Below are 15,002 nucleotides of genomic sequence, written 5' to 3' on the forward strand. Positions count from 1 at the left end.
TCCCATTAATGCTAACTAAGAATTTGCGCTCGTAATTGGCGTGCGGGCTAATTGGTAATTAATAATTCCGGGCACAAAGCGGTTTATCAAAATTCCCGTGTATTGTTGTCGATAACAATTATTAACAATGAGCGGCTGCTTTTGCTCCGCGCTTCGTAATTAAATTACGGTCTTCTTCGTCTCCAGCCCGTGAAAATTAGAATTAATTAATTCTAAGACAATCTTCACCTCTGAAAAGCTGATAAAAATACGTCAACTTACAGTCGAACAAACTGAAACATGTACCAGGGTGGAACTTTTGTGCTACAATGTTCCCAAACTTTTGTGCTACAATGTTCCCAAACTTTTGTGCTACAATGTTCCCAAACTTTTGTCAGGGACATCATAGTGAAATTGATTATTAAAAGGTTCCACACTGGCCCATAAATCAGTTTGTTCGACCGTACCTTCAGGCCCGAACGTCTGCAAACAAACGTACGCCGTTCCGAATAGGCCGGATTTCGGAAAATATAATAACTACTTAGTGACTGACTGACTGTGGTGAGCTCACGTGTTTTAAAATGATTGAAATATTACTTATATTCTCCTGGCTCCGCTACTTTGTAAAGAGTTGTTGCCACTCACCAAAGGCCGTAGATGGAGGGGATAGTGAGCGCCATGAGCGTGGAGAGGAAGCCCACCACCAGGATGCTCGCGCGCATCACCCAGATGATCTCCATCTCTGACGCGTTCTGCCGGAAGATCAGCTTGTACACGTTCCTGAGAACAAGAGTCATATCTAAAACACTATTACGCATGGTAAAATTATGTAATGACAGTTGCCTACTGTATAGTCTGGGTGAAGCTTAATCAGTATAAAAACGTGGACCATGGTCTACCTTGAAACTACCTTAACCTACTTCAGCCGCAAACTGAAGGTCAGCAGGCAGGTAGTCGGGCAACGCCGCAGCGAGCCTTTTCTCCGCTTATCGTGTAGCCACTGGCTAAAGCTAAAGCTTGCTTGGCTTAAGTAACCACTGGTTCGATCGATGAACGTCTCAGCAACTTAATGAACAGAGAAAACGCCAGCAGAGGCGTGCCAGCCCAGTTACCCGCTAGCGTTCAGTTCACGATCTTCTATGTGGCCTGCCTAGCTTGTGGTTCTTGCCTACTAGGTGTCCTACCTTGAACAGAGACTCACCTATAACTATTAGCACACCCGGGACTTATCACGCTAACAATGAGTAATAATTACCTCAACGTTTCAGTCACATTGCAGTGACCACGCTCACGAGTAGACTGAAGTGTAGGGTATCGCATTTGCTTAGCAGCGCGAGTCCTTTGAACCCGCACTTAATTAGAAGTACCACCCGTATCTCGAACTACCTGCACTTGGTCTCATCTCACCTAGCGAACATGGAGGAGGCGCTTAGCACACTGGAGTCGGCCGAGGACATGACGGCGGCGGAGACGGCGCCAAGTCCGAAAAAGGAGACGAAGTCCGGCGTCAGGTGCTGCAGCACCAGCGGCAAGATCATCGACGTCTGGTCCGACGTCAGCTCGCCGTCCGCCGTCAGGTCGCCGCGGAAGTCCGTCTCGTTCCATGCTGGACAGAAATGGGTCTATAAAATTACAATAAACGAATTAGGTGCCTTAGAAGTCACCAAAAATAAGTGAAAAAAAATTTGGTTACTTCAAAAAATACGAAAATAACAAAAAATATGTAATCACATACCTAAATAAATTTAAATATGTTTCTATGTCTGCCGGATGCATCCGGATCGTTGGGCCAAAATCACCACTGATTGGGTTCCAAGCGACGGGCACCGGAGCAGAGGTAGGCCTAAAAGAAGGTGGCGGGACGATTTGGAGCGATTCCAGCCGGACTGGCAACATTTTGCCGAAGCCAGAGACGAGTGGAAGGAGAAAGGGGAGGCCTTTGCCCAGCAGTGGGACACTATATAGGCTATTTAAAAAAAAATGTTTCTATGTGAGCTTTCTACAGATCTATTTGAAGTCGGTACCTCAGTATGAGCCAGCAGATGACCAAGTCATCTTACGTTTACGTACATACATACTACTTGTTGGGCTTGGCACGGATTTGTTACTGATCAGTACGAAGGTTTATTTTAGTGGTCATCAACCTTTAATTCTATTTAAAATCTTCAGTTATTTTTCGCATTTTTTGTTATTTTCAAAGTTTTTAGGAGTTGATCCAGTTGTTTTATCATTTTATGTTGCTGGCCAAGGCCGGCAATCGGGCAATGAATTGGATTGTCCATTCGTCTATAAATATATAACTTCGTTACTTCTTTTTTTTTTCAAAAGTAATGTGAAATTCTGAGCATGTTTGAGAAAAGTTTGGTCCTTTTATTGTGTGAGCCGAATTCTCTTGGGCATGAGATGATCAAACTAGTGTAAGTATTTATTCAACCTTGAAAATACCAGGAAAATATATCAAAGGGCAGAATACAAAATTGATCAAGTTCCTAGAAATGTTTAACGTTCAAGTCCCGGAGTAATTGAATAGAAACAGCGAGCTCGTTAAAATTACATGGAGCCCGCCGGCGGTGTCATGTTGATTCCCACTCGGAGTGAATGGCTTTATACATGTACCTACCATAGATTTGATACAATTACTACATATTCCTCGCAGCTATTTTGAAGAATCTTTCTTAACCACTGGTTTGCCACTGGACAACCCATTGTAGATCAAACTCCTTTTTCCATCGTGAGAGTGCTGACCTGTGGCCTTGGCGATGGCGCCGATGAGCACGGGCGGGATGGCCATGAAGATGCATCCGATAGCCGCCACGTAGGACAGCATCTGCGCGCGGCCCGCTGTCTTACTGCTCAGCACGCGTTGGAAGTACACCTGGTATACAGACACTAGTATAGTACCTAAATCTTATGTCATGAGAGATACGATTAACTGATACTTCAGTCAGACTGAAGAGTCTACGTACTTGAGGAAAATCTCAGTTGTTTCTGTCCTAGTCAGTCAGAAAAAGGAAGGTCTTTTTACAAGCTTTTATTTAGTTTCATTCACCTGTCCCGTTGTCTGTCGGTCTTTTTTTTGTAGTCAAATCTTGCAAGTTAAATTCGACCAACTTCCAGTAGCCGGATTAACTTGAAATTTGATATAAAGAAAGAAAGAAAGAAAGAAAGAAAAACATTTATTCGTGACATTTTTTACAAATAAAAGAAAAAGAAAAAGGAAATAAATTTTGTCTTATATGGGTAATTATTTGAGGTGTAAGATAAATGTTACAGAAATATAAACACACATTTTGATGTGGTCTGTTTTATTTTGAACATAAGGATATGTACCGATAAGATGCTTTATATTATAAGAGATCGATAAAGTTTATTTTGGTTAAAAAAGCAAAAATCCAATTTTAACGGTAACGAAAATGAGCACCGAGACCACGAAAAAGAACATTTTGTTTATTTTAAAATCTTATAATTGTACTATTTGAATGAAAATCCGATCATAATGAGAAAAGAATAAGCATTATTTAATTAATCAGGTATCAACAGAAATAGACAATCGATATCTATATAAAAAATAATTAAAACTTGACCACGAAAATGACGACTACAAATTGTCATTTTGTAACCTTTTAAATACTATCTAGAAATTATTTAATTAAAGTAAGATTAATAACTTCAACTCACAAACCAAAACAGCTTTCAATACCTTCCCCCCGTGTAGGTCTACGGTAGACCCGAACGAAATTATGTTACAACGAAACAACACAACAAAATGCTCCTCTAACTGACGAAGTTTTTTTTTAATATTTAGATATATACATTTCACACGTACATTCAGGGCAAAATAATTCTTGAACCTCTCGCCAGTTAACAAAATTGGCGTCGCACTGGTCATAATTCCTATAACCACACCTGGAGCAAATGTTGTTGACGGTCAACCATTCTTCATTTAAATCAATTAAATCAATAACGGCATAAACGGTTACACTGTAAAAAGCAGAAAATTCTATAAAAAGTGTTCTGTATTTTTTCTACTTGTAGGGAAAATCATCTTTTTCGTGGTCTTTAATCAGTTTCGTGCCCATAGGACCACGAAAATGATGACCACGAAATTGAAAAGTTCTTACTTTCGCGGCTCTGCAGTAAATATCCTATAGGTTTGAAGCAAATGAAATCAATATTGAATAACTTAACTGCAAATGACACAGCACCAGTAAAACATTATATTTATTTACCCAATACTCACCAAGTCGCAACCGTAACGAAAATGACGCTCGATCTTTGACGCAAATCTAACTTGAACCTTTATTTCATTAATTATAGATAAATAATTATGGCTTGCGATAAACATATACGTCATATTTACGCAGTCTTATTTTCAAAGTTGCTTATAGTTAAAAAGGATTTACAGGAGGTTTGACCTCTTTTTTTGTTTAAAATATTACTTAATAAGTGTGGCTACGAAAATGACGGTGTATTTTGGAACAACGGGAAATGTAGAAAAAAATAGTCTTATCAATGTCCTAATTTTTTTTTATGTTTGCATGAATGGTATATCATATTATGAACATTCAATCCGTGTGTTAAACAGCAAGTTTTTCTATACCTTGTATTTTTTACAATACTACAAAGTAGTCAGGGATAATCCGAACCTGACCACGTAACTGACTTTTGTGCAGAAAATTTAAGTATTGTGGAAAAAAAGATAAAATAGAATAAAATGTATTTACCACAAGTTTCAGTGATATATCTTAAGCAACTTAAAAACAATAAACGATATATTTCTAATTTTATAACTGAAAATTTGAGTCTGAACACAATTGAACCTCTCGAAATAATAACCCATATAACTTATGTAAATTGCGTGAAAATACAATAATCTGATAGCAACATCCTGATAGTCCGGCCAGAATAATTTCTGCAGGACAGAACTCATCAACGGTTAATGGCATCGACTTGAAATTTGGTATGCAAATGTAGTTCGGATAACAATGCAAGAAAAGTTGGCAAAAAGTACAGTCAGCGAAAAAGGTTATGTTAAAAATAAACTTTATTTTTGAATGTACCGGACGAACAATAGACCACACGATACTAATACCATTTAGAGACATTTCATGAGTCCGCCTATCACAAAACCCTCACTGTATTCGCAAAATTAAGTAACGAGCTAACCTGCCACGGGATCCCCCCGAATATAAGCAGCAGTCCGTAATCCAAGTAGAACCAGTAGTACTCCGAGTCGATGTGCCCTATCCAGTCCACCTCCATGCCGCCGGGCGGCTTGACGTGGTCGTTGGCCCAGGCGAAGGGGATGCACAGCCACAGCCCCAGGAAGATGCAGAACAGCTGGATCACGTCCGTGTAAGCCACGGAGTACAGCCCCCCGAACAGCGTGTAGAAGACGGCCACGCACGCGCTGAAGATCACCGAGGTGCGGTGGTCCATGTCGATGATGACGGCCAGGGTCGCGCCTGCGGGGGAACGGTACTGTCAGCCTTTTGTCATAACCGCTTGTTCAGCTTGAGTTAAAATGACGCTTGTTGGTCTTTATCTGCCTCTTTGACCTGCTAAGGCAAAACATACATTTTCTATGACAAGTTTGATATATTTTATGCAAAAGTGGTATATACATGCTGAGCTGAGTCCTTTTGGCATCACACTACAGCGCAACGCCTCTTATTTTTCTCCCTTCTTCTATTTATGTCTTTACTGTGTTTTTGTTGTGATGTAGTGTATTTTTTTATGTCAATAAATGTTGTGAGGTAGAGTTTATATAAAAAGGTGTAAGATTGTGGTACTATCGCCGATCCGAATAAATAATGTTTGTTATGTATCTAAGGATGTATTACTGGATCGCCTCAGACAAAGCACCGTATGCAACAAATACGTATGAACCCGGAAATATCTACAGAATGATATCGTTAACCCTGTGCCGGGACTGGGTGCTATACGAGTAATAATAAAAAACTAATCATCAACATCATCATCTCAGCCTATATCCATCCCACTGCTGGGCACAGGCCTCCTCTGAGAACGAAAGGGCTTGGGCCGTAGTGCACACGCGGGCCTAGTGCGGGTTGGGAACTTCACACACACCATTGAATTTAGACGACCAGATGACCTAGTGGTTAGAGAACCTGACTACGAAGCTTGAGGTCCCGGGTTCGATTTCCGTGTCGGGGCAGATATTTGTATGAAAAATATGAATGTTTGTTCTCGGGTCTTGGGTGTTTAATATGTATTTAAGTATGTATATATCTATATAATTATATTTATCCGTTGCTTAGTACCCATAACACAAGCTTTGCTAAGCTTACTTTGGGACTAGGTCAATTGGTGTGAATTGTCACGTGATATTATAAAAAAAAAAAAATTGAATTGCTTCGCAGGTTTGGGTAATAAAGAACTAAAACCTAGTTCAAGTTTTACTTCTTTTTTATCTTTGCCTGTTAGGTACATTTATTTAGCGGTCAGCCCGCCTGTCCCCAATGCACCTGGACAATATTTGGGGTGGTCATGGTGGTAGCATGGGGTAGTTAAGCACGTTATTGATGCAACACACGTGGTGTGAGTTGTGTTTCATTCCGGGGTGGCGGGCTACGGTTTTACAAGTAATCGATCGGCTACGGCAACGCAACGTTAACGTGGTTAAGAGCCACCTTTATCGGCATTCGTGTAAATTTTGATTACATAGTTGACTAATACAGGGTGGTACTTTACTTAAACAGGTGATAGTGATGCTGAAACTGGAGAACTTTCTCCAAGGCACATAGGTCGAAAAACGAAAAAAAGTCAGACTCTTCATACAAAATGTATTGGTTGGGTGACCGACTTACCGACTATGGAAAGGCGAAAAAAAAATCGTTTTTCGACTTATGTTCCTTGGAGAAAGTTGTTCAGTTTAAGCTACACTATCGCCTGTTTAAGTAAAGTATCATCATTTGGTACCACCCTGTATAATAGGAGCGTGGAAAAGCTGAACTCCTTTTATTTTGGAATTCAAAGTCAAACACTTATGAACGGCGAAAAATCTACCACCGGTTCTGAAAAAACCTACGGTAAATCCGGCAAGATCCTCAACAAGACCTCTTTATCTACGCACCTTGATATAATTCAAGAAAATCGATAAAAAACTCATTAAGTAGAAATTGTGTTGAACTTATATATTCACACGTTACCATTATCATTATGACCACGTTTCTAGCAAATAAAGTTCATTTCATTTCATTTCATAAATCCATAAAACAGGAATAAAATCTGTAGCAACGAGCAACACGCTGAGCAGTAATTTCTTAGAATTTCCCTGAAATTTTATATCAAACCGTAATGTAATTACAAAGTTTTCCCGTCGCTCTGTTTTACGGCTTCGCTCAATCATGCGACGAATCCAAATTGGGGCGGACGCTCTCCCATCATTTGTCATTACACAGTTTTTATTTCAGCCTGCCATCATAAGCATGACCTAATTACCAACTTTTTACCGTCGTGTCGATAATTTTCTGGTATACTCCGCTCATATACTTAGATATATTTTAAACATATCTACATATGTAGACTATGTATAGTGCATCAGTTCTAGTTGGCTTTATAGGAAAAAAAGCGCACCTCATACTGAATCCCTTATATTTAAGACTATCCTTTCAGCAGCTTGTTTCCTATTTTTTTTCCTTTTTGGCAATATGAGGTATTTAGTTATCTGCTAAACAGTACATTATCTGTGTTTTATGTAACTTACTAGCAAAGTCAATAATTACTTTGATGCTAATAAGTCTGAAACACAGAAAAATAAACATTATTGTCTATAAGTAAAAGGCATGTTATTCATAAGAGGGGTATAACATGAACATAAATGAAAGTCTGGTCTTACTAGAAACAAATTGAAGCTATCCAGGTTCAAGCATGAATACTTAATATTTCCTGATAGACCAGGAAGTTTCACGCGGCTGTAAGAGCTTTGAAAGCTGCAGGCGCGGGATTATGAAAAGCTTGTTCGCCGAAGGGCTTCCGTTTCACTCAGAAAGCTCGAGATTCTTAAACTCTTCGTTGAGCTAATAAAAATTTACTATTTAAACAGAATTTAACAGGGCGAATAACGTGAATTTTAACCGCAAAAAAATCAAAGTAGGTATCAAAGTTACTAGTTAAGACACTTTTTTTATTAAACTGTAGGTACTTAGCCATTATAAAGTCATGCTGCAAGGATGATCCAAATCCATAATTCCATCAATATTCTACCAACGATACAAATGCTATGTTCTACAATAAACATTTTTTCTGATTCTGATTCATCTGGTTACACGCACTAACAAGGTGGAACATTTCTGCTATAAATGCCATGAAATATCAAACCAGTACAAAAATACTGGTAGATATTAAAGTTTGAAGCTGGTACGAATAATACCGGTATATTATATTTAAAACCCTGCATTCCAGTGACTGACAGTGTGTGATCTTTTTTTGTATAGTAGTAAGTGGGTCCCATTAATTGGTAAACAGCAATTGCTAATAATTCACGATTATTTACATTATCTTCACTTGTTCTTCCGAGAGATTATGACATAATCTCTCGGAAGAACAAGCTCGTATAATCATACTTATATAGCTAAATACATGTTAAAAAACATCCAAGACCCCAGAACAAACATTCGTATTATTCATACAAATATCTGCCTCACTGCTGCTGTAGTATGTACGCATTTCAGTATCCTGTCCCGCTTAAAAATGTCGAACGTCAACTATTCGTCGCGTACCAGTGACACTGTCAAATTGCCGTACTTTGTCCTGCCCAGGCGGGGGACGAGGGGGCACAGAATGAGCCCTCGCTTACCCTGACCCATTTAATGGAGGCATTTCGCTTTAATCACCTTTAATTAAAGTAACATTATGTTATTTGGTCAGTGAAAACTATTTGCGAAGTGAATTCTCGGGTGGCTGAATATTTCGAACTAAAATTTATTTTAAACTATCGTTTTGCGTGCTTTGTTTGCTCGGGACAATGTACGTAATTAACCATGTTTATTTGTCAAGTTGTTTTAAAATCGTAGTTATTTCTAATGGTGTTTTACCTACATATATAGGCAGAGACGTGCGGAATTCAAACAATCACGTCTGACCTCTCTAATAATATCGCCGCACAAAACGTCTGTCTGCCCGTTACAGGGCTGTTATCACAAGAACCGTAACAGATCGACGTAAGAGATTGAGTCCTAACTAATAAGTATAAGACGCAGGGCTCTGCAACCACTGGTTTTTTGAGATACCTACAACTGCTTCAATAAAGAGCACATTTAGACATACGTACAAATTTATAGAAAGCCCTCGGTGCGCGAGTCCGACTCGCACTTGGCCGGTTTAATGAAAGAAAGAAAGAAAGGTTTATTTTGGCTCCATAAGTACCACCTAAGACTAAGACAAAACTAGCACTAAAACTATGTTACTTGGTGACACGGCAGGATACCAAAGAGGGGGGTAATGACATAATGTAGCAAACTAAAAAGGTCATCTAACGGGGAGTGGACATCATCCAAGAGCTCCCGCGGCACCAGAACGCCAGCTGGCCAGCCTAGAGGGTAAAGATAAAGTTCATGTACCAGTAATTTCATCGGTTGTCTACTTTCCACACCGGACGGCGACAGGATCAGCGAGTAAGAGGCAGTGATCCGGACGGACCTTGCACAAACCACCCGTATCATCATCATCCCAGCCTATATACGTCCCACTGCTGGGCACAGGCCTCCTCTCAGAACAAGAGGGCTTGGGCCATAGTTCCCACGCGGGCCCAGTGCGGATTGGGAACTTCACACGCACCATTGAATCGCTTCGCAGTTTGTGCAGGTTTCCTCACCATGTTTACCGTATACTGTGTTAAAAATAAAGTTGTGTTAAATACTTGTGATGTATAGATATCATCATTTAATACTATTGTAAATCTGTTTAAAAAAAATATACCTCGTTGAGTTTCTTGCCGGATTCTTCTCAACAGAGATCTTTCCGAACCGATGGTAGATTCATAAGTTGACTTTGACTTTATACTATCTTCTCATACCCGTGGATTTCGACTTAGTGATTGTTCGATTATTTATGAAGTAACCTGAAGTGTCAGTTTCCTCAGGGATGATTCGGCTGCAGGCCTCTTGGTCGACTATTCTTGGCCTCAATCAATACCGTATCTACTCCAGCGCCCTCTCTCGCTAGTTTTTATCCCTAAGATGTTCAGTAAACAACTACAAAATATCCGTAAATTATTGCTCGCCTCTTTGTCGTTAATCATATTCATACTAATATTATAAATGTGAAAGTTTGTGAGTGAGTGAGTATGTTTGTTACTTCTTCACGCTGAAACGGCTGGACGGATTTGGATGAAATTTGTTAAAACGTTAGTTTATAACAAGCATTGAAACATAGAATACTTTTTATTCCGATATTCCCACGCGTTACGGATAAAATCTCTAAATAACAACTGCTGGGTTTAGAGTCATGAATTTTGTCATGGGTGTTTTAATTTAACGTCAATGAAAACCACGATGTAATTTTAGGGAAATCCCTCGAAAATTTAATAAAATCCCGGAATTTCGATTCAGTTGTATCTTTTTTTTTTTTTTTTAATTTATTTATTACTATTATTTTTATATAAATGCTTTTACCTTTTTAGCCACTATTAAAAACCTAATTAAAATCAATCAAATCAAATTAATTAATTGTAATCTAATGATTTACGCGTGCGAAACCGCGGGTAAACGCTAGTTTAATAATAAAGTTCATCTCAGACTGAAACTTACTTATATCACACTGCAGGAGAATAAGATAGTTTAAAATCATAGTCAAAAAAACCTCAAAGGTTCGTACCTACTTTTACCTGTGTTCGCGTTTAGAATTGTACTTTGAGTGGATGCCTACAATACAATAAAACACAATGACCGTTTATTTAATACCACGGTATAGTAAACAAAACAGAAAACAGAGGTAAATATAGAGAAAAAAATACAAAGTAAGCATGGGCAAAAAGGATGTATCATGACTTTATATTTTATGTAAATTCATTGCTACGTATGGCGTAGGTCTGTAGCGCAGGCTACGAGAATCGTAGCAAGGAATACATTTTAACGAGTAATATATGAAATGTATGAAAACATCATAAATGACGTGAATATTGTCCTTCCATTTACACATTACACAAAATTATTCAATGAGGACAACATTTCAGAAAGGGACTAAAGCTGTGAATTATACTTAAAGTCTAGACAAATGTCAAATTACGTTACTCAGAGACTAACTTAGAACGTACTAACTTTAGAGACTTTTACAAGGAAGCATTATATAATTTTATAATGAATGCTTGAGATTCTGTGAGGCAATGAGAAGCGATGAACGATAGGTGTTGATTGTTCCACCATATAAGTACTTTGTTATCTTTTATTGTTGAAACATATCTTTAAGTTTCGTGACGCATTTGGTATTATACTGTAATATCATGTCAACGTTTTTATCAATAAATAAATACCATTTTAGAACATTTCTATCGCCGTTGACCTTAGGTAACAACTATTTAAACCTTAAAAAACAGAATTTTATTCAATAAATAATCCATCTATTTCAATGATGTTCTTCATGGTGTTGCAAAATTGGAATCACAATCACATCCCTACCGCGCACCGTGTCACGCCGCGTCACTCGCAACAACGCCCGCAGCGCTCGAGCTACCCCACGCAGGACCAGGGGTTGAAACCGGTACCAAAAATACGGGTACGTAAATATCGGTATCTAAAATTATTTTACTGATTTGTGGTGTCCAATTAAGAATATTTTGTATGTACAGTCACCAGCAATAATATCTGACACAACAAAGCTTGCGTTAATAGCTGATACGGCTCTATTTCTACGGCCAGTAGGACCTGTCAGTAATTTTTGCACGCTCCGCCTCTGCAGGTGCCTGTACTGGTATTTTTAGTCTACTTTCAAACACTATTGCCGAAAACACCGGTAGGTTGTACTAAAATACCGGTAGGTTGTACTAAAATACCGGTAGGTTGTACTAAAGCGGTATTTTAAACTCAACTTGAACATTTCGCTTTTTATTTATACAGTATAGGCAAATTAATAATAATAATAATAATATTTGGGTTTAATTGGCTAATTAGCTTGTAACAAAATCGCTCTATGTATGGAAACATTTTTCTAAACCTTGTTTGAACTGAGAAAAAAAATTGTGCTCAATCAATTTGACTCAAACACCTGGCGAAACTCTTGATTATTATTTAAGACACCTTGTTGCGTAGATTAGACAGAACGTGGCCTTAATCGCTGTTCCAATCATGGACACTACTCATAAAATAATCTTCGAAGCACGCCCTTACAGTGATAATTTGAAAATCTTTAGATAAAACTTATAAACAACCTCTATTAGAAAAATCTGGGCAGAATCGCGAACTACAGCAATTTGAGAGAAACGCAAAACAATATAAAATGATTCGCAATAATCCATATCAAACATACAATATCAGAATATACTTAAACAACTTTATTTGTTCCTTCAGTGTATAGGTAATTGCACTGCATAGAGGTGCCTCTACACTGTGCGAAGTACCTTGAATATTGTAACACCGCGCGTCGCTGCTCAGCCCCGAGCCCCGAGCGCGGGTGAATTTTTAACCTACCCTTAGGCATCGCCCTCTGCCCTCCAGTTGCCCTCTGCCAGTTACAAAGCAAATGCATTGTGGTACACATTGTAAAAATAAGCTGAGTTTCCATACAATTGTCACCAAAACACTCAGGTTGCGATACGACACAATAATGAACTTGTTTTAGTTATGTATTTAAATGTAGCACAGGAAAAATATAATATTTTGGCGGCAAAATATGTACATCAATGAAACTTTGTTTATAACTTAATCTTGGCACTAGAAATGATGATCTGCTGAGTCCTACCAAAATTTAGACTCCTACCCCTAATGCTTTAAAAATGCAAATTTTACAAAATAGGCGAGTGAGGTGTCATTTGGGTTATGTCACTTTTTCTAAGCGGTCTATAATGTGAAAAACAGCATCTCATACTTATGGGATCAATATTTTTGAGTATAAAGTGGTTTAAAAGCAACATAGAGCAATTTTGAACATGAAACTACCGTTAGACTCACTCATATTAAATGATATTATAACGGATAACTCACGTCTTAAACCGAGTTTAGCTCGTCATGTCGAGCTAAACACGCTTTAAAACGTGAGTTATCCGTTATAATATCATTTAAAAATAGAACAGTCTAAAAAAATCACTTACCAACCATACTCGTAGTTTCTCAAGATATGGATGTGATGGTAATACTGATCGCTTTACCTGTGCTAATGAAGAAGAATTCGTGATGTAGTACTTATCACAAAAAGCTTTCGAGGTTGCTTTAATAATAATAATATTAATATTTATTTATTGCAGATAAATCCATATAGAGGGATTAGAGGGATGGTTTTAGGTATTTAAATGGCAAAGCAGTGTTTTTTATTAATTAGTGGTAATTTCAGATGTTTTATAATTTATTATTCTATTGTTACGACAACTGTGACTGGTTTTGTGTTAAATTTACATAAAGTTCTAAAGTAAATAAATACTTTCCTAAATTATCGTAACAGATTGGAATGGATATCTGATCTATAGATAAGATCTCTGTAATTACCCGCGGCATCAATTTAAAGGCCCTCTTTTTCCGTTAAAGGTGGAATTAAACAAACGCATAGGTATTACGATACGATTAAGTGATCTGGGTTTTGCTACTTGGGACAAATTGTTGTACAATAGTGCCTGTAATGATTAACTTTCAAATAAATAACAGGCATTCATTAATTCTAAAACGATAATATTGCTTACGAATGCTGCATTAATTATAAACATTGTCTTTAAAAGGCTGTTCTTCAGAAAAAAATTAGTATGTACCGAGTGATAACATATGTCCGAAACTTGGCGCGCTTTATCTTCTTCTTACACAAAACACGTGTCAAATATTTCTGATAATAAAACTGACGTACAAATTATAATGCATTTTTACCCAGGACACCTACTTAATTCCATTGTCATTCTCCTTCACGGTCACTTTTCTTTCATCGTATTAAACGTAAACCAATCTTCTCCACGTTGTTTATTAACTCCGCTCCATTCAAGCACTGAAGCTTATTTGCGTTACAAAGGCTCGCCGCATAATTGAGCTGAACACACAAACACAATACGTAGGTACAGCTAAACAGTATAGCACAGTGTCTCTTTGATGTGCGTACAAAATATATTGTATCTGGCACTTGACTGGCAAGTTGAGAGTTCTCTTCACTTTGAATGCGGTTCAATCAAAACGGCTCTACAGCTTCTATAGCGTAAAGATTTTTTTTCTTTGATGAAATAATAAAATTTGTTAAAAATATTTCCGAGATAGAGCAGGACTCCTTTAGTACCTACAAACTGTATTTTTCGTTACTCAAGCTATGTACGTCTATTTCATTTACACCCAGCTCGTTTAGGCTCATGGTATCCTAATGGTTTCGTTAAATCTATTTCCTTTCCTGATTCCCGCAGCGGATCGTGGGTTAAAACCCGAGCTGGCACCTCCAATTTTTTTTTATAATTCATGTGTGAGAATACATTTCAAATTCACCACCTGCTTTACGGTGAAAGAAAACTGCACATACCAAGCAATTCAATAGTGTATGTGAAGTTCCCGATCCACACCAGACCTATTGGGCTACAGCCCAAAACATCTCATTCATTTGGTATTGACTTATTTTTATTCTGAAAAGATACTTTTGCCCAGCAGTGGGACGTATATAGGCCGAGATGATGACGCTTTGCACTTGGTACTCTGTACCCGAAATACTTTTCTTTGATTTATTTCCAACGTAAAGCTTTATAAAATTTCACGCTACCAACAAATTGAAGTCCCGCCCCGCCCACTCGGTGCTGGTCGTAAACCAAAGTGCTTCCAACAGCAAGCCCAGAGTTATTTCAACAAAGTATATTTATAGGTCTAGCCTGCGTTGATCCGACGTGGACCAGA

The 15,002-nt window shown here is 38.1% G+C and overlaps 1 protein-coding gene across 1 annotated transcript in view; it reads right to left on the reverse strand.

The window, feature by feature from the left end:
• Positions 1-15,002, reverse strand: part of ChT (choline transporter) — a 46,657-nt gene that overhangs the window by 17,136 nt on the left and 14,519 nt on the right. The window contains exons 5-8 of the mRNA XM_074096694.1: positions 5,146-5,444; positions 2,725-2,854; positions 1,387-1,585; positions 625-759 (exon numbers count right to left, since the gene is read on the reverse strand). Of these exons, the coding sequence (XP_073952795.1) occupies positions 625-759; positions 1,387-1,585; positions 2,725-2,854; positions 5,146-5,444 (763 nt within the window). The remainder of the gene's footprint in view (positions 1-624; positions 760-1,386; positions 1,586-2,724; positions 2,855-5,145; positions 5,445-15,002) is intronic.

This window comes from Choristoneura fumiferana, chromosome 13 (genome assembly GCF_025370935.1).
Source record: "Choristoneura fumiferana chromosome 13, NRCan_CFum_1, whole genome shotgun sequence".
Taxonomy (NCBI): Eukaryota; Metazoa; Arthropoda; class Insecta; order Lepidoptera; family Tortricidae; genus Choristoneura; species Choristoneura fumiferana.